This window comes from Pezoporus wallicus, unplaced genomic scaffold (assembly GCF_028554395.1).
Source record: "Pezoporus wallicus isolate ANWC-B61680 ecotype Strahan unplaced genomic scaffold, APGP_CSIRO_Pwel_v1 contig_5352, whole genome shotgun sequence".
NCBI lineage: Eukaryota > Metazoa > Chordata > Aves > Psittaciformes > Psittacidae > Pezoporus > Pezoporus wallicus.
Genome location: NW_026639660.1, coordinates 3,630,145 through 3,649,710, shown reverse-complemented (window position 1 = coordinate 3,649,710; position 19,566 = coordinate 3,630,145). Strand labels below are relative to the sequence as shown.

Sequence of the window (19,566 nt, the reverse complement as noted above, 5' to 3'; positions counted from 1 at the left end):
GCTTTGCCGGCCCGAGGTGGGGTGTAAGCAGACCCTGTGCATGAGGAGGGGGGCGAGATGGCGGGAAGGGCCGGGCTGTGGGGAGCACGTCAGGGTCTGAGAGTAAAGTGTATCCCATCGGAAAACAGCGTTTGGGTGCGCTATATTTTTAGCGTTCAAGGCTAAAATAAATCTCATGTTTTATTCTCCCTGTCGGGGCTGTGGGTGCGGGGAAGCCGGAGGTGGGATGAGAGGACCCTGTCCCGCAAGCCTTTGGCTGAGGAAGGGGTGGCTGTGGCTGCCGTGGGTTGGCAGCCGCTGGCAGGGGGTGCAGTTCACCCCCGGGAGCAGGAGGTGGCACTCCGGCTGTTCCCAGGCAAAAGGAAGGGTCTCGGGTGTGTGTGCTGCGGGTCAGTGCACCCCAAAATACGCAGGCCCATTCCCTTGTAAGTGCCGGTGTTCCCCTGGTGAGCCCTGAGGGCCGCAACCCGTCCCCATGCTGGCGCTCCACTGAGCCAGCCTGCTGGGGGAACACAAGCCGCTTCACCGGCTGGTGCTGGCTATGGCAGCGCCTGCTGCCTCCATCCCTTAACCCCTCCACAGCCCTCTGCCCTGTGGCGATGGAGACACACACATACCCAAAGGGTGTTTCAGTGTTTTTATAGAAAACGGCAACTGTACAGACGCGTTTACACCGACGAGGGATGGGGAAGGCAAGGGGAAGGTGAGGCCTCCCCCTGCAGCTCAAGCGGGCACAGGGAGGGCAGCCTGGGTGGGAAGGGAGCTGCTGCCTTTTCTCTTGCAGCCCGCAGTGAGACATCCCGTCACACAACCAGGAAGCAGAAACACAGTAACAATCACACACACACAAAGTAGGGGGACAAAGGCAAGGAGAGGGCGAGAAGGCGGGGTGTGGAGACCCCCTCCTCCCTCAGCCTAGCCACGGTGTGGGCTCTTTATGTGGGTAGGACACGTCTATGCTCAGGGATACTGCTGGGCAGTGGGATGTGTGCCGAGCAGACAGCAGGGATGGGAGGCTGGCTGGGGCTCTCCTGCCTGCTTGCAATCTCAGCAGCAGAAGTGGGATGTTCCCAGGCCCCTGCAAGGAGAGGAGAGCAAGTCCCTCGGTGCCTCAGGGACCAGGGCAAGTGAAGAATAACACTGGATACCAGCCCTCAACTCTGTCAAGAGGAGAAGGAGGCTGGGAATGGCTTTTGGCCTTGAGCTGGGGAAATTACACAGCGTGGGAGGCAACTGGACCTCTGCGAGATCCCGGGGGTCTTACACACACACAGCATGGGGAAGAAGGCACGGAGGCCTGAAGGCATCACACAGCCAAGCATGGCAGGAGCCAGGCCAGTCCTGCAGGAGTGGAACCGTCCCTGGGTCTAACATCTGCCGTGGCAGTGCGGTTTGGCAGGGGCAGGTGTGAGGGGTTATCTCCCCACGGCGCCAAGGTGTCCAGGGTCTTGGAGGAGGATGCAGAGCCGTCTCTCGGTGTCCCTACACCCTCCAGGTACCTCTGCTAGATAAGAATTCGGAACAGAAAGGAGACGGCAGCTCCTAGGGCCAAGCCCAGTGAGAGGAAAAAGGCCATGACAGCTCCAGCTGTCTCTGCTTCATGGGCGAGCACTTTCCTAGGTGGAAAAACAGGTTATCAGATGTGTTCTAGGGGATGTGTGTCCCGTGCCCTGCTAAGTTCAACGGAGAGCTGGGAGGAGGCCACAAAGGAGCCAGAAGCTGTGTTCCTCTGCGCAGAGGAATAGCAAGAGCAAATCCGCCTTGGCTCCAAGAGCCTGCCTCCAAAGCAGGGGCTCGTAAGAGCAGAGTGCATCAGGCAGGTTTCCCTCAAGCTTCCAGAGCCAGGGACACCCCTCCCTGGCTCCTGCCCCATGCACTGCAGCCTGCCTGGCTGAATCCCAGCAAGGCTGCTCACCCTGCTTTGGGTGCTGTGCTCCCCAGCATGGCAGGTGGGGGAAATGGGGAGCCCAAACAACAGCCTCCTCATCTCTAAGATGTGGAGGCACAAGGCAGATGGGACATTGGGGTTGTCTGCTCTGAGGTAGCGAGATTCCCTGAGGTTCCCCTCTGCGCCTGCACCCCCTTCTCAAGATGCGAGAGCTGAGCAGAGGCAGGCTCCAGCAGTCGTGCTGGGGCTGGCATCTGGGGTGGAAACAGCCCTTCCACATCCAAAGCTCTTACTCACTTGGGCCCAAAGCACATGCAGAGGCTGGCCAGGTAGCCGTTGGAGACAGAGAAGAAGATCATGAAGACGATGTACCAGGCATCGTGAGAGAACACAACAGGCAGGTAGTCACGGGGTTGCACGTTGCACAGCATGAAAAGAGGGATAAAGATGACACGGAGGGCCACCATCACTGGCAGGAGGCAGCTGTCCTTCCCGGGCTGAGTGAAAAATACAGGTCATTGAGCAGCTGAGAAGGGGATATTCTCTATCCCATGGGATGCTGGCTGGGGCTATACAGAGGCTGTCCCTACTACACTGGGGCTGTGGAGGAGCCACAGAGATGGCACAGCTGCTGACTTTCTCTGCTGCAACAAATCTGAGCATCACCACCTATGGTACAGAGGTCCTGCTAGGTCTGAAAGTCCTGTCCCAGCCAGCTTGGAGAGCAGGAGCATTAGAGCCAAAACACTGAGCTGGGCTTGTGGGCTATTGCTAAACTCTTGCTGGAAAAAACAGGCAGGCAGGAGAGCCTTGTTCATGCTCATACAATCTCCTCCTGCAGCCTCAAAGACAAGGCTGGCTGAGGTAAATCCCCTCTGGCACCTCAGGGCCTGCAAACTGGGCCTTAACCAGCTCCTCAGCCTCCTACACCATCCCCCAGCCAAGCGGGGTAAGATCCAGCAATCTGGGAAAGGGATTACGCTGGGGCTGTTCCGGACAGTGCTGGGAAAAGCACAGACTGAGTTATAGTCTTCCTGGATCCTAGCAGAGTCCCTGGACATGTGAGGCTGGGATGAAGAGGAGGCACCATCCCCGTGTTGTTCCTGCAGCTGGGACCGAGGCAGGCCCTGGTACCAGACATTCCTGGCTCCAGCTGGGGTCCCCTCAACGAGGTGCCAGGGTTGCAGGTGATGGGGCTCATTAGTCTGAGGTCAGGAGGGACCCCCAGTTGCCTCAGGAGCTCCTGAGCTGGCATAGCCAAGGGACACTGCGTGAACATGGGGAAAGCTGAGATTAGGACAGCTGCTGCATCCCTGGGCAAACTAGCAAGAGCAGCAGCCTCTTCTGCTTGAGGAGGAGAAAAGGAGCAAGTGGGGCCCCAACCAGGGAAATGAGGCCCAAACCACACACAGTCAGACTTTCCACACAGCCTTGTTTTGGAAATGTCTCCTGCTGGGTCATCCCACCGGAGAGGCTGTGGCCTGGACACCAGGCAATGCGGCTCATAGCCAAGGCCAAGGGCAGCCAGCAGTGGTGGCCAGGGCAGAAGCAGCTTCAGGCTGTGGGGAAGCCAGTCCTGGACAGACCCACAACATGTGTGGTGCTGAGGAGCTTCTCTAAACAAACAGCCTGAACAATACAGGGGGAAACAGCGCTTGGGGGGTGGGTGAGGGGGCAGGAAGAGACACAGACAGGACAGGCCCCTTCCCCAGCCACCCCCATTACAGCCCCCATCACTCAGCCCCAGCAACTCTGTGCCAGGCAGGGGAGAAAGGAGCAAGGGGTCAGGTCAGGGGCAGCTCTGTGACCCACATGGCATGGCTCTGCCCTGCTCCCAGGACAAAGCTCTAAAGCAGCTGTGTCCTGTGCTGTCCAGAGGTTTTATTTTGGGCTGCCCTGTCTTTCACCCTCTTTCCCTGCCGCCATCCTGTCTCGCTGTGTACATAGCTGGAGTGAAGGTTTGTTTACAAAGAGGCTGAAGTGGAGGAGGCAGCTTCATCCAAGCCATGCCAAAGGAGGGGTGGGAGGACAGGACAACACTGTGGTTCTCGGCTCTGACCCATAAATCTCTGCTTAGCACTTAAAACGCAGGCAGGAGTTGCTCTGCACCTCCTTCCTGTTCCAAACCATGGATGGTAGCCTCAGTCAGAGCCATGGCTGGGGCTGGGTTCTGCCTGGGCACTGATCTGCCTTTGCTCCCTGCGCCATGCTTACCCATGTGAAGAGGGCAGTGAGACTCCGTCCTGTCCAGTCAAAGACATTAAAGAGCAGGAAACAGGAGACAGGGATGAAGTATAAACCTGCAGAAGAGGGGAGAAGGTAACTGATCAGCCCAGGGTGCCCCAAGGCCTTCTGCCACTAACATGGAGACTGTATTTAGGGTCTAGGTCATCCTGGTTTCCCATTAAGCACTGGAATGGTCTCCCAGCCAAACCACCATACACAGCTGTTTTTTCTTCCCCTCAGGCATACTCGATTGGGTTTGTGTGGCAAGATTTTAGTAGGAGAGCTACCGGGGTGGCTGCTGAGAGAAACTGCCAGAAGCTTCCCCTGTGCCCAGCAGAGCCAATGCCAGCCAGCTCCAAGACAGACCCACCACTGGCTGAGGCTGAGCTCATCAGCAACAGTGGTAGCAGCTCTGGGACAAGAGAGATGAAGCAGATTCCCCTGCAGCCCGTGTTGCAGACCATGGTGAGGCAGCTGTGCACCTCCAGCCCATGGAGGTCCATGGTGGAGCAGATCTCCACCTGCAGCCCAAGGAGGACCACACGCCACAGCAGAGGGTTGCCCAAAGGAGGCTGTGGCCTGGTGGGAAGCCCATGCTGCAGCAGGCTCCTGGCAGGACCTGTGACCTTGTGGTGAGAGGAGCCTGCATTGGAGCAGGTTTGCTGAAGGACCTGTGATCCCACAGGAGACCCATGGTGAAGCAGTCTGTGAAGAACTGCACCCCATGAGGTGGATTCATGTTGGAGAAGTTCACGGAGGGCTGTCTCCTGTGAGAGGGACCCCACAGTGGATCAGGGGAAAAGTGTGAAGAGTCCTCCCTGGAGGAGGAAGGAGCAGCAGAAACGTGATGAACTGGCCACAACCTCCATTCCTCATCCCCCTGCACTGCTGGGGGGGAGGAGGTAAATAAATTCTAAGTAAAGTTAAGCCTGGGAAGAAGAGAAAGGTAGGGGAAAGTTGGTTTATGGCTTAGTTTTTATTTCTCATTACCCTACTCTGATTTAATAAATTAATTTCCCCAAATTAAACTCATTTCCCCAAGGCAAATCTGCTTTGCCCGTGATGGTAATTGGTGAATGATCTCTCCCTGTCTCTATCTCAACCAACAAGCCTTTTGTTATATTTTCTCTCCCCTGTCCATTTAGGAGGTGGCTTCGGTGGGCACCTGGCATCCAGACAGGCTCAAACCACCACGCATACCTACTACTTCAAGCCCCACTTTCTTTCTCAGCCCTTTACTTTGTTCCCAGTTTCCTCCTACCCCACCCCATCTCTGGCCACACTTACCCCATTTGTTTCCCTCTCCGAGGACAGTGGACACCTTAGCTGTGATGGCAGGAAAGACGCCGATGGTGACAGTGAAGACGAAGCAGACAGACACAGCCATGACCCAGAGCTAGACAGATGAAAGGAAGAGGATGGTACCAAACACAAAGCAAGAGACCAGTGCAGGGCTGGTCTCCTCATCCCCTGATAATGAGGGGCAGCGCAGCGGTGGCTGACAACCACAGACCTTCTTAAAAATAGCAATGACCGAGGGCTTCTCATCAGGGTTGTGGATAGGGATGACCTTTGAGTTACTCTGCTCCATCCCATTGGGCTCATCTGCAGGGAGAGACACAAATAGGGCATAGCAGACCCCAGAAAGCTGAGATCTGATTTGGCCCTTCTGTCTCATTCTTCCTTTCTGCTCTTCCTCTTTTTCCTTTTCCTCTTCTCAGTCCCTCACCTTTTTTAATCAGGTCTCTCTTCGTCTCCAGCTCTGCATTGTACACACTGTACTCTGTCTTGTCCTTCATGGAGTAGTATCGGAAGAAATCCTGCAGAGAGACAGCCACAGAGAACTCACTCACACCTGAGGAAAGTAGGCTGTCAGGGGCTGCATGGTGACAGCAGCAATGGGCAATATGGGCAAAGAGTTCCCTCCACTTGTGTATGGTACCGATGCTTTCCTGCTTGCCCAGGGGCTCATTCCCACAGTACCAGTATCCCAGAAAGGTCCCTCAGAACAGGGTAGAGCTTGCCCTGACCCAGGAGGTGAAGGCTGGTAGAAGCCAATGCTGGGGTGCTGGTGGGCTACAGTCCTCCTGCCATGGGGCACAAAGGTCCCACGTCCCCACTGCCTTCCCCACCAAGGTGACAAAGTCTCACCATGCGAGGCAGAAGGATGTAGGAGAAGATTGCCAGCACGATCGCCACACAGGCCGTGGTGAAGTAACCGATGAAGCTCTCGGGTTGCTGGGCACCAACTGGAGCACAGGAAGGGAGGAGACAGGGGGGAAAAAGCACAAAGATGATGAGGGCTGGTAGGACAAGGCTCTGCTGCCATCTTCCACCCAACCCTACAGCATGATCCCAACAGATCCTGTCAACAGCAGTGCTCTGGAAAGACCCAGTCACCCACAGGGCTGGGATTACTCACTGGCAATACTGAAGATCATCGCCAAAGCCGCAAAGGTGCCTGCCAAGCCCTGCCCACTCATGATGGGAGCTGTGTAGCTGGCAGGCAGGAGCCCTGCCAGCCCAAAGAGGCTGCTCTGGAGGATGGCTCCAAAGGCTGCAAAGGGAAAAGATGAGCAGAAATGAGAAACCAAAAGCAAGGATGGACTGCACCTCTGCAGGGAGCCAAGGTCCTTGCCCTGCAGGTACCCCTCCTCCTTGGCTCTCCCTCAGTGAGTTTCATGCTTTTCTCCCTACCCACAGGGTTGTGCCCCTTTGCTTCCCCCCACTGCCTTACTCACAGTTGATGAAGACAATGCTGATCATGGTAAAGACGAAGAAGGGAAGAGGCTCCATGGCAACCTTCACCATGATTGCGGTGACTAAAAACACCAGCCCAATGGCCACCAGGCTGCCCGAGATGCGGATCTGCTGGGGAATCCTGCAAGAGAGGGTCTCAGTGAGGAAAACCCACCCACCAAAAGCCGGTGAGGCTGGGGCCAAGCTCTCCCATGGGAACCGGAGACTGGTGTTTTGCCTTTGACTTGACTGAGCACGCTGCAGCTTGGCTCAGAACTGGGGCAGAATGGGCCAGGGCTGGGCAGCCCGATGGGGGCTGGCGATGGCAAGGACGGGGCAAGGCTCACCGCTGGTGGATGAAGGAGTTGAGGCAGGTGAAGATGAGGAGGGGCACCATGGCGCAGAGAGTCATGAAGTTGTCAAACATGGACTGCAGGTAGGATGGGGACGCAGGAGCCTCACCGGTCTGGTTCCAGCCACGGCTATTCTCTTCTGGGTCTGCGAGGCGGCTGATGAAATACTGAGAGGGAAGGAGCCTGGTGAGGCCCAGGTGCTGCGAGGTCTCCCCATAGCACACTCAGGCAACCCTTGTCCCTCTCCAGCCCCATGCCCAGCCCTCCTGCTGCTCAGCACAACTCGTCCCACCCAAGTCACCCATGCTTCTGTCTCCTGTAGGGAGCTCAGTAAACTGGGGGCTCTTATGTGCTGTGCTGCCACACCTACACCATGGTCCCTACTTGTGACAGGGGATGATTAGTGTCATGGGCAACAGCAGGAAGGAAGCCCTCACCTCCCTGGCGGTCATGAAGAAATTCCATGGCAGCAGTGTTCCCAGGCCAAGAATGAAGAAGATCAGCCAGACAGCTTTGTACCTGCAGAGGGGACAGAGCGGTTTGGAGTGGGACAGTGGGCAGGGAGGCAACAGGCATCGCTTCTGACTATCTACAGCAGTGGGAGGCACCAGGAGGAGGAGGAGGGAAGGTGGAATTTGCTGTCCTGCCCCACAGCCCCTGCTAGTCTGGAATGCAGGAGGGCCACGGGAGACCCTCCCCAGGAAGGTATGAAGGCAGAGGGAGGCTGGCACATGGTACCCAGAGACACAGCAGCTGTCAGCAGAGCTGGGAGGGAGTCAGAGTCCTGGTCACAGCCCACTTGTAATGGAAAAGCTGAGCACCTCAGGGAAGGGACAGCTCAGTATCCCAGTGAGCATGCAGGAGAGGGGGTCCCACAGATGCTGGGTGCCCCTGTCCTCTCCCTCACCTCCTGGTATCCTGGACGTGCCCCCACACCTACACCACAACCTGGCATTACCTATCTTGGGGCCCGTCTCTTGCTGTCATCTTGTGCAGCAAGATTCAGCACAGGTCCCAGTGAGTCTCGTGGCCACTCTCCGTCTGGAAAGCAAACAGAGAATTTTACATGGAGTGAGGGACACAGGCCAGGCAGGGGCAGTGCTGGGTTCAACCCCCCCGGCCATGCCACCAGGTAAGTGCTCCACAGGGAGCCACACAGAGCCAACAAAGGGCGAGAGCGCAGCACAACAGCTTTGGAAAGCTGTGGCCCAGTCCTTCAGCCGGGGCACAGGAAGCCTTCTCTCCACGAGGGACACTGCTTTCCTGAGGTGCCCTGGCTGCCCAGCTGCTCCGCAGCAGGCTCTTAAGGGATTTGTGAGCCTGCAGCTCTCTGCCCCCAATCCCGGGGCTGTGAGCAAAGCATATGCGCAGCAGGCTGTGTCCACCCTCTGCCCTCCCCACCTCCCTCCAATGCCTGGGGCACAGCAGCACAAAAGACACATTTAATTCTGCAGCCTCTGCGGCCAGAACCACCAACGCAAAACCCTGCTTCTAATTCCCACTTCCCTGGGGTGCTCACAGCCCTTTCCTGGGTCACCTTGGAAAGCCAAGGGCATCCCTGGCACTGCTGCTCCCTCTCCCCCAGCACCCACTGCTCTTTTTCCCCCATCACCACCTGCCCAGCGCCTGCCACTACCCTGTAGCCCTCGGAGTCCCAGAAAGGGACCTTCCCTCCCCGGTTCCCCCCTCCTCTTCCTGGGGCACTGTGGGATTAGCCGCCCAGAGAAGCCACAGGCCTGCCTCGTTCTTTTCCAGTCCCGGCAGCGCAGCATGGGGTGTTCCAGCACCTCTCCCAGGCCGTCATCTGCAGTGAGGCTCTCGGTGCTGAGCCCCTGGCCCACCCAGGGCATGTCCCTCAGCCGGCTGCACCGCTGCTGCCGGCTACAGCATCCCTGCCTGCTCCCTGCCAGGTATGGGAGGAGGCAGGCAGGAAGCAGCATTCTGGGATCTGTAGTCCCTGCCAGCCCCAGTATGTGTTAAAGGCAGCGGAGCCCGTCCATTGTGCTCGCGTGGTTCTGGGCACAGCTCGCCTCCTCCCTTGGTGTGTTGCTGCGGGGGGGGGGAGCCTACAGCTGCGATGGAGCCAAAACACAGCTGGCAGGATGTGGAGAGGGATTTGGGAAGCCTGCTGGCTCCTTGGAAAAGCCAGAGCAGGATGACAGGTATGTCTGCTTGGCACCCAGAGCCCCACCAACCTGTCATGCACCATCCTGTTGATGCCAGAGCCATCTGTAGCACAACTCCCCTGCCTGCCCGTGCAGACAGCTCCTGCCTTGCCCTTGGGAGCCACCTGGGCTTCCAGAGAAAACATCCCAGAACTTCCTCCCAGGAGCCTGCCAGTGCCTCTGTGGGCAGGAGGTGCCCTGAGCCCTAGCCCTGGATTAGCAGGGGGATCTGCAAACACAGCTGACACCCTGCTGCCCCACTGGGGCCACGGCTTGTCCCCGAGCAAACAGATCTCACCCCAAAACAGGCGGGAGAGCTCCAACTCTCCTTCAACACACTGGCCCTTGCACAGCCAAGCCCCCAGCTCCCCTCCCAGCCCCCAGCTGATCACACCAGTGTCCCAACAAACAGGGGCAGGCCCCTGCAGACATACCTGGGGAGTAGGACAGAGCCAGGGCAAGCCCCGTGTTCAGTGTGTTTGAAGGGGCGTGCGTCCCTTCCACACCCCCTGCTCTTGGGGTGAGCGTCAGGCCCCGGCTCAAGTCACGGGGGCTGAGGCCATGCGAGCCTGGTGGCATCCGCAGAGGAGGAGGAGAGGTGTCGGGTACCAGAGCTGGCACAGGGCCGAGTCCCACTGCCTGGCCAAGGGAGGAAGGGAAGGAGCCGTGGAGCAGGGAGCATGGCTGGGGGTGCTGGGCAGGGCACTCCATCATGCCGCTTCCCAGCCACCTCCTGCTTCTGTCCGGAAAGCGCCCGCATCCTTGTGTCAGGAGCCCAACCTCCCCGCAGGCGCTGCCGGCCGCAGCCTCCGACCCGCTCTGTTTGTTTTCTGTCTCACTTCGCTAAGTGCCTCCTAATTTTTTCCACAAAGAGCTGGTGCCTTCGTGCCAAGGGGTGCCTGGGTCAGCACTCATTACAGCAGGAAGCGCGTCCAGCCACCGCGCGTACAAACAACCCTACAGCAAACACAAACCAACGCCAGCAGCAGGTGGCAAAGCTCGCTCCCAACTCACTGAGAGCAGCCCTACCATAAGGGACACGGGGACATAAGGGACCAAGGGATGGAGGCCACCCTGCAGCCGCCGGGCTGGCACAGCACAGCTCTAACCACCTCCTGGAGGAGCCCCCTGACGTTTAACCCAGCCACCAGCCCTGTGGCTGCACAGCCCTGGGACAAGGAAAAGGAGCAGCAACGATGGGCCTTGACGTGAGGCCATCCATTTTATTCTGGGTGTAGAACAGTCTGTCTTATCCCCTCGGAACTGATGTGTAAGCAGAAGGAGCAAGATAACAAGCAATGGGCTTAACAAATCTCAGGCTAGCGCCTCTAAGCAGGTACAAACAAGAGATGGCACAATTTTAATTGCCTATTCACGCCGCACAAAGGCCTTGACAGATGCTAAGTGACACCTGTGTATTGGGCCACACTCAATCCCATCGCCAGCCAAGCCCTGGGAGCCCAGGGCAGCACCAGCCATCACCAAAGCCGCCCAACCTCTGCAGAACTTGCACTGCAGGACAGCCACACCTGCACGCAGCCATTTGTCACCAGGCTTCTGAGATCTCCCTGCCTCCCCTTCCCATGCGCTGCCTACTCTCCCGGTTTCTGCTTTCACCTAAGGTGAGCACAGCACACGCTTGGCTTTCCACTCCGGAGCAATCTCAAGGTGCTGGGTAGGCATGCTTTACATAGAGCCACCACCTCGTTGAAGAAAAGCCCTTTACACCACACCAGCGTAGCACTGTCCTTCCAGCCTCTACACAAGGGGCTGCCATCAGACCTGAAGCAAGCACCCCATGTCCTCTTGCCATCACCTGCAGGGGATCACTTTGCAGGGATAAGGTCATTGCTTCCTCTGAGCGTGGCCAAGATGGAACTGGGCCAGGTGCCTCACCAGGCTTCACCCCATCCCTACATCCGCTCACCCCTGGGTGACACCAGGATGGGGGTCATCCAGGTTTACTGTGGGCAGGGAACAAGCTGGCATGAAGTGCTGGTGGCCATGACTCAGCTGGAGGATGTGAAACACTCTGAGACCACCCGTTTCATGAGGTTTCATGTGCATGCCTGAACTCTGACCATACCAGTCTTAGGTCCTCCTACCTTGTGCTGGGGTCTGGGGAACCAGCCTGCTGGGCAGCGTCCTGCCTGCCTCCACCTTCAGCCACCAGCTGCGCGCACACGTGCTGGTATTGCACAAGATATATGAGTGTGCACAATTGTGCACCATTACTGCAGCGTTGGCACAAATGCAAGTGCTCCCAAATTGCAAGTGCTCCCTGGGTCAAATCAGAGGCCAGTCTGACTCAACAGCTTGTCTCCATCAAAGGACAAGACTGGCACAGGCATAGACTAACTCCCTGATGGCTCCCCCAGCCTCTGAGCTGAGAGGGACACGCTGTTGGTGTGTTTTGTAGCCACAGTGGGTTTCATTTCTGTGAATTGATGCATATCCCTCTAACCCAGGAGTCTCTGAGCATCTCTCCCTATGCACAGGTCCTCAGCTGGGGCTCCCTTACACTCACCATCAAAGGGAGGATGAACACCAGAGTGGCTTCTCCATGCCACCCGAGGCTTTACAGGCCTGGATTGTATCCACCCTACAGCACATTTTCCAAACAGAGGAATTCTAACTCACTTAGTCATCCAGCACAGCTCCTCCTTGCTGCCTTCAGTCCTCCTGGCTGCTTTCCTCCCAACCTTCTCCTCGACCCTTCCAGAGGCATTGGGATGGGGGCACACAGGGACTGCGAGGGGGTGAGATGCCAATTTGAAGAGCAGCACATGGCTTTCCTGCCTTGTTTCTCGAGAGGATGATTCTATGATGTGTTTCCATGCACACCAAGCTACCCAAAACTGCCACAGGCCTTGCGGCGAGTGACCAGCTCAGCACGTAATCTTGTTTGTGCATTTGGGGCTTTTTGTTTCCCCTGCCTCCTCGGTTGATAAATATCGGTTGATATTTATCTAAACTGAATTTCATCTGCCTACCACCCAGTGTTGTAATGGCCTTCTGCACTCTTCCTAGCTGGCACTTGTCCTCATGAACCTGAGTAATCCAATCGCCTCAGCAAACCCCGTCATCTCATTGCTCATTCCCTTTTCCAGGTCACTCACGAAAGTGCTGAAAAACCATGGGACCCAATGCAGCGATCTATTTCCACTGCAGCAACTGACCACTGACTCCTACACCCTCCTTCCTGTTTTGGTACCAATTACAGAGCCATACTGGGACCTTCCCTCTTGACCAGCCAGTTCCCTTAAACTCTGGGCTGAAAGCCCTGACTGAATGTTTTTTGGGAAGCAGTGTGGGCACCCAGAGCCAAGTCCCTACTAAATGCTGCCCCAGCTCCGGGGCCCCTCAGCAGGAACCTCCCCGGCTGCCCATGGACCCCATCCCTGCACAGACAGGACACAGCAGATTCACCGCTCAGCTTTTCCATGAAGTTCCTTCCTTCAAGCCTTTCTTAGAAACGAACGTCACATCTTTCCCCCCCTCCCAGTCCCCGGGGGCCAGGGCAGTTGTGAATGAATGACCAGAGGCCACATGTGACAGCCAGTCGGTTCGCCCTCCCTTTCCTTCTGGTAAACATCGCCTTGCCCTAGCAACCTGTTGCTGTTCGGGCTTTGCTTTCTAACCCTTCCTCTGCAGATGCTCTAAGGAGCCCCCCAAAAGAAGGTGGAAGAAACTCTTCTGGAGCAGAGAGGCAAAAGCTTCATCCGGCTTTCCTGCTACAGCCTCTCCTCCACTAATGCCGCATCCCGTCAGTGGACTGCAGCAGGCTTCCTCCTCCTGGTGTGCCTTGTGAACAGTTTCCATCAGAGAGCTGATAGCACTTCCTGTTCTTGTTCTCCTTTCTGAGCCCTGCCTCTCTGCAACAGCCTGCGCCATCTGCTCCCCCAGCGCTGCTCACGGCTCCATCCCAAGGAGCGAATTTACTGGGGGTGCAGGATGAGGACATTTCTGCCTCCTCCCCTGCCTTGCTGCCTGCACACAAACCTCCCTGCGTTGCCAGGGTCTGGCAGGCAGAGTAAAACCTCCTGCAGGGCAGCCCATGAGGACCCTTAATGAGTCGAGGGTCCCTGGGCAACGTTTCTGACCTGTTTCACCTTGTTCCCTCCACTCCCCCATGGGCAAGAGCAGAGTCAGTGCTAGACCCACTCTGCCTTCAGGCTTGCGGTGCTCCCGGCAGAGCCGGAGCTACAGGAGGCTCCCAGCACCCGCTGTTATCTCTGCTGCCGGGTGGCGCTGGGGGAGCGTTCAGCCCCACGGTATGTCTTGAACCACGCACACCAGACAGCTGCCGAGGCCCTTATCTGGAGAGCCCAAGGAGCCCCGAGAGGCTCCCCAGGCACAGCAGGTAAAGCAAACTGTCTGTAAGAGACGTTCCCCAGGGCCCAGCGGGACGCTGTCCCTGTAGGGCTTCCCACCAGCCAGAGGAGGGTTGGCAGTGATGGGGCCCTAAAACTACCCCAGGTAACACAGCTTTCCCACCCACCACCAAGTCCCTAAAGGGACATCCCATACCAGCAAAGAGGTCCTAGGGGTGGCAGCCCCACAGCGAATGCACACACCTCTCTCCTCAGCACCCACTGAGTGCCCAAGCCCAGGCAAACCCTTGGCCAGAGAAAGCCCCTCCCAGGCACCCAGACAAGCCCCTGGCCACCCAGATGGGTGCTCCTGCTCAGCATCCCATCAAATGCTGCGGGGAGGGGGGGTGGGATTTTAATGTCACAGCAAGGAGCTTACCAGCAAGGCAGCTTGGTCCCAGACCTTTGCTCCTGGTCACTTCAAGCCACAGGACTGCAGGGACAGTGTAGACTTGGAAGAGGCAGGAAAAGCCCCACAAACATTGGAGCAGTTGCCTGCTGCAAGGCCGGTGGTTTAGGGGTGCAAAAGGAGATACAGCGCCCAGGGGGGCAGGAGCTGAGGAGGGACGTCATTTCTGAGGCAGCGTCAGACAGGGAGAGATAAGCTGCTCCTGGAAGCTTGTTTGCAGAGACAGGATTTGCAGGGGCTCTTCCAAGGAGCTGGTTTCCTTAATGGCACCCGCTAGGCTGTTGTCCCCAGGGGCAAAAGAGCATTCCCTCCAAGCCACAACCTTGACCTGCTTCTCGGCAGGCTGGGGAAAGAGGCATGTTTTTCCAGGGCTGGGCTGGGGCTCCATTTGTTGGAAATTCAGAAGAATAAAGACCCTTTCTCCCAAGGGTGGAGGGAACGATTTGCTCAGGGCTCCATTCAATGCAGCTGCAGAAACCACCTCCAGGACCTGAATGGTGCCTCCAAGCAGCCCCAGCACCTCCGGGGAGCTGTGGTGGGGTGACCCGCTACGGGCAGACACAGAGGCTCACACCGTGCTCATGTCACCTGCCCATGGCTTCCCATGGGTTTAGGGAGTGCCAGGGAATGCCTCCTTATCCCAGACCTTCATCCTCGCCTGGCATCCTCTGCAGCCAGCTGGACCATTCATGTCTGCAGGGCTGGTCCAAGTGCCCCAGGGGTGCTGGCATGGCTGGTGGAGGTGCTGCCCAGCTCTGCCAGGGGCCATGGGAAGAGGGGGATGCTGAGGGAAGGGGTGCTCCCTAGGGCTGGCCTGGGGGCTGTGGCGGGAAGAGACACAATGGGAGGAAACCAGGTTTCCGCTTCCCAATGGAGAAAACCTTACAGGACTCTGGGGAGAGCAACCGGACACCATTAATGTAAAAATCAGGTGAAGTGGCCAGAGGAAGCCCAGAGGCAGGAACAGGTCCTTCTCGCATCTCCATACCTGGGCTTGGTGCAGCGATGGCAGGTCACCACGTACCCGGGTAGCCATGCAGGGACAGAGGCAATCCCAACCATGACACAGCCCAAGGCACAGTGCTGGCTCCCAGCTCCCCCGCAGGCAGTGACACTCCTTATTTCCACCCAGCCCCTGGTGGGCTGGGGCAGCACTTAGGTAAGACCCCCTAGGGCCTGGCTGCGGATGGATCTCTTGCTTTAGTAGCTCCCCCTGAGTCATGCTTGGGCTTGCTCAAGAGGAATCCCCATTTGTGCAGATGGTATCTCGCTGGCCGCACCTTGGGCAGCAGCTAAAGCACGTCGGAGGGATGGGCTGAGCCTCTAGGACAGTGTCCCCAGTTTCCCTCCTCACGTCTGCAGCTGAAAGGAATGAAGGTGAGACGACCCATAAGAGGGAGCACACAGCAAGACAGGATGAGAACAAAACAGCTCATGGCCAGACAACCCTGAAGACAAGGACTCAATGAATGCATGGGAAGAAACTGATGGGAAAAGTCCCATGGCTGAGGAATGGAAGAGGGGAATGATGAGTTTCTCCATACCCTGCCTTCTCCAGGGCTTGGAAGGACCTTAACTACCTGCAACACGTAGCTATTCCAAGGTCACCACCCAGGAGCCGTACGGGAAAGGAAGAGCAGCCCTGCAGGAGGCCACCCACCATTGGTGGCCCCAGGGTGCTGGAATAGTGAGTGGAGAGCATTCCTCTTCCTGGCTGCAGGACTGAACTCAGACCCTGCAGACCCAGGAAGGAGCCAGAGCAACCTGTGGTGAGGGCTGGGGGAGGATGGGGACAGCTTACGTTGCAGCCAGGAGCTCCTCAAAACAGCCCTGCAGTGAGGGGCAAGGAAGGGGGGGCTGTGAAATCATTGGAAAGTCCTTTTAAATCCTTCCCCAAGCTATACATGGAGCCCCCTCTATGCATAGAGTCCCTGGCACAGGAGGCCTGGAGAGTATAACTCAACCCCAAACTTGCACTGTCCTAACAGCTCTAGCTGCTTTCCATACGGAGTCAGTGCTGGATGCAAATGTGCAAAGCTGGCACCAGGCAGGCAGGGCCTCCTAGGCACAAGAGCTTCCCACACCCTGTGGGAGCTGCTGATCCACATGGACCTGGGCTCTGCTGTCCCTTCTCCTCACCCGGGTCCCACCTCTCCCCACGTGGGAGAGCATCCCTGGAGCTGGACACGCGGACGCTCAGCAGAGGGGCTGCAGCCCGGCCAGGCAGAGCTCATTTTGCCCCCACCGGCAGTTTTCTGGGGCTGGTCCAGGCTGCACAGCTGCTTCCAGATTAGTGGTGGGGTGCAGGAGTAAAACCAGAGCCAGAACAACACCGTCTTCGCCCCACACCACCATCTCCCCAGCTCCCAAGCTTTGGAGGTGATTCCTCCCTGCTGACCCCTGCAGAGGCTGGGACCGAGACGCTGGGGACAACCATAGCCGGGCCTGTGGCAGGTTGAGGTTGGCTCCATCCTCCACATGTCAGCTGTGCCCGGCAGCAAGGACAGAAATACAAGGGCTATTTTGGGTCCCTGCAGACCAAAGTGACCTTTGCTGTAGGTCAACTCAGGAACAGGGGCCCGGGCTGACTGCTGCTTTCCGCATGGAATGTCCGCAGCCTGACTGGGAAAGGGGATGGCGAGCAGAGAAGCAGGATTTGGCACCTGCCGTTGTCCTACTCTGCCAGCTGCCTTGTCCTGCCAAGATCCTGCTCGTTGTCTGGACAGCCACAGTATCTCTCAAAGCCCTAAGGCTTCAGCTGCTAAATGTAGTCATCTTACAATGGATGGGGTTATGGCAGCTCTGCCCCAGGAAGTGGTTCATAATCTGTCACCCCTAGCCAAGGGGTACCCCAATACCCTCAGAAAGAAAAAGAGGGAGAAACAGTGGGTAGAGCCTTGCTGGGTCTGCTCCTCGAGGAGCCACACAGGCCTGCGTGTTTCCCAGTGGATTTTAAACTAGACTGAGAGGAAAACGCTGCCTGCTGAGAGCCGGGCTTGCCACATCCCTGCTTTGTGGCAGCTACAGAAGAGCTGTCTGGGCAGTGCACGGTCTGTGGGCCGGGACATGGGAAGCCAAGGTGGCAGCGGGCCATCAGTGGTGTGGAGCAAGCAAAGGACTTGGAGTAAACACCCAGAGCGGAAATACCACCGCTGGCACCCTCTTCCCTCCTCCCTGAACAGCTCAGCTTCCCCAGACAGTCTGCCAGGACTCGGGTCTCACATGTGGAGCCAGAGCAGGGCTCTAGGCGGACACCTCCTCCAGAGGAAGTAAGGTAGAGCCCAAACCTCCCACTCTTTGCACTGGCCATGGCAAACCCACGGCAAAGAAAAGCTTTACCAGAGTAGGATCAGGCAGGGAGAGCCATCAGGAGGCGAGGAGCTCATCCCTGCATCTGCCCATCCCCGGCAAAACAGTCTCCCGCACACCTGACAATAACAAGCCTGCTGCAAGCAGAGACAGGGCAAGTCACATCCCCTCCAAATCTCAACCTGGAGGCACTGCCACATCCATGCAACCAGCCACCACCCAGTGTGCTACAGCCACGAGGTCCTGCACTGCCTGGAACCATGAGCATCCTCAGGGATGCCTCAGGAAAGCATGCAGAACCCTGCAGGAGAGCCACTGAGTGCTCTGCTCATGTGAAAACAGCGCTTTGCAGGTGTTGGCATTGGCTTGCAGGCTCTGCGAACCTCCCCCATGTCGATTTGGGGAGTAAAGGAGATGAGGGCGGCACTGAGGCACCCTCATGATACTATAACCTTCATCAAGATGTGCTGGCCATCTGGCAAGGCATCCTGCTGGAGCTTGCCCAGGCACCTGAGCACGCTTGGACACTGATGCATTCCCACAGTGATGCTGGGCAATAGGGAGCCCAGGAGCCGAGTCATGCTGAAGGGATCCCTTTCTGGAACACTGCATCACCCCTCGCAGACACAGGGGAAGGAAGGAAGGGACAGCCTGTGCCAGACAACCTGTATTTGTTTATTGATGGCAAGGATTTTTACTGCTGTTGGGTTTTGTTTCTGGACAAAGGCCCCACTTTTGGATCAAGCCTAGCTGCAGAGCCCAGGCAGGGGAGCACAACAGCTCCCTTCACCCTCCGCAAGGCACAGCTCCAGCTCCACATCACCTGGGAAGCCCGCACCCACTGCCCCTGGGATAACAGCCCTGTCAGGGAACACACTGGCAGATCAATGCCCTGATGTGGTTCACCACAGAGACACACCAGCCTTGTATTGCCACGAGGAGTGAATGTGAGGATGGGAAGGAGAAGCTGCAGAGAAGGGTGGATTGCTTTTTAATAGCTCAGTTGTGTTGCTGTTGGTTTGCCTCCTCCCGTGGTTAATGGATAACACTCCTGGTCTCATCAGGATGGAACAGATCTATCCAACCCCTACACCTACAAACACTGATGGTATTTCCCAAGAAAATAGAATTGCCTCAAACTTGGTGCAGAGGTCAAGAGAAGACAAAGGCTGTTGAAGGAAGGGCAGGCAGCTCTTTCAGCCCGGAGCCCCTGGCCAGGACCAAGAAGAGAGCTGTGCCCGTAGTACCTCCCACCTTCCTGAGCTGTTCTCCAGAAGTAATCCCCAAGCCTAAAAGGAGGGAGATCCTCGCAAGGGTTTCCCACAAGGATACCTGTAGAAAAACTCTAACAGGACTGCCTACCCAAAGTCCCTCGCTGTCTTTGAGCCAGCCCCGCTCTGGAGTTGTAAATCATCTCCCTGTCCCTTGAATGGCGTTGGTGAGAGGCTGTGCTAAGTGTGAGGAACCAGGCAAGGGTGAGGACCACACTTGGAGCTGCAGCATGGGCAGCAGTGAGGGAAGACAAGCAGGATGGCCCAGGTGGGACACCCCTTGCAGGAGGCTGGGGCCATTTCAGTGATAGTCCAGGGGCACTGGCAGGCATTCAGGTTGATGGATTCCACTCAGCTAAGCAAGGCTGATGGCCCGGTCCTGCTGCCCTGACTCAGCCTTGGCACACGGCTGGAGCAGGCTGCTCCCAACCCAGCCTTGCTCTTCACTTCCAGCCTCCTCCCTTTGTAGTTTCCCCAGTCTGCTCACTCCACGAATTTCCAGCTGGAAATCTCACAGTGAGGTGCTTTCCCATCAGACAAGTCCTAAAGGAAATGAACTAAAGCAAATCTCACTGGCAGTGGTGGGAAGAAGGCAATAAGGCTCTGCGGAAATCTGCCTGATTTCCTGCTGGCTCCTTCTGCTTGAGCCAGCAGCAGGCAATAGGTCTCAGCTCCCCTTTGGCCTGAAAGAAAAAAACAGCTGTTCCCCTGGAGCTGAAATCTGAGTGTGCTTACAATGGCTCAACCAAGAGGCTGAACGAGAGCCTTGAGCACTGCACTCAGAATGCCAGCCGTAACAGCCATGCATACCCAGTGCTTTGAGCCTCCCCTTT

At 57.2% G+C, this 19,566-nt stretch overlaps 1 protein-coding gene across 4 annotated transcripts in view; it reads right to left on the bottom strand.

Moving 5' to 3' along the window:
- Positions 1 to 622: 622 nt before the first annotated feature.
- SLC29A1 (solute carrier family 29 member 1 (Augustine blood group)) overlaps positions 623 to 19,566 on the bottom strand; it is a 34,077-nt gene continuing 15,133 nt past the window's right edge. For 3 of the 4 annotated variants that reach the window (XM_057415323.1, XM_057415325.1, XM_057415324.1), the window contains 12 exons: positions 8,165 to 8,247; positions 7,644 to 7,725; positions 7,201 to 7,373; positions 6,856 to 6,995; positions 6,537 to 6,671; positions 6,266 to 6,363; positions 5,844 to 5,934; positions 5,628 to 5,719; positions 5,402 to 5,510; positions 4,103 to 4,188; positions 2,186 to 2,385; positions 623 to 1,616 (listed from right to left, as the gene is read on the bottom strand). In XM_057415323.1, the coding sequence (XP_057271306.1) occupies positions 1,505 to 1,616; positions 2,186 to 2,385; positions 4,103 to 4,188; positions 5,402 to 5,510; positions 5,628 to 5,719; positions 5,844 to 5,934; positions 6,266 to 6,363; positions 6,537 to 6,671; positions 6,856 to 6,995; positions 7,201 to 7,373; positions 7,644 to 7,725; positions 8,165 to 8,193 (1,347 nt within the window). In that variant the 5' untranslated portion in view covers positions 8,194 to 8,247 and the 3' untranslated portion in view covers positions 623 to 1,504. Of the gene's footprint in view, positions 1,617 to 2,185; positions 2,386 to 4,102; positions 4,189 to 5,401; positions 5,511 to 5,627; positions 5,720 to 5,843; positions 5,935 to 6,265; positions 6,364 to 6,536; positions 6,672 to 6,855; positions 6,996 to 7,200; positions 7,374 to 7,643; positions 7,726 to 8,164; positions 8,248 to 14,123; positions 14,292 to 19,566 lie in introns of those variants that run through there. The other variant, XM_057415322.1, reaches the window with a different exon arrangement.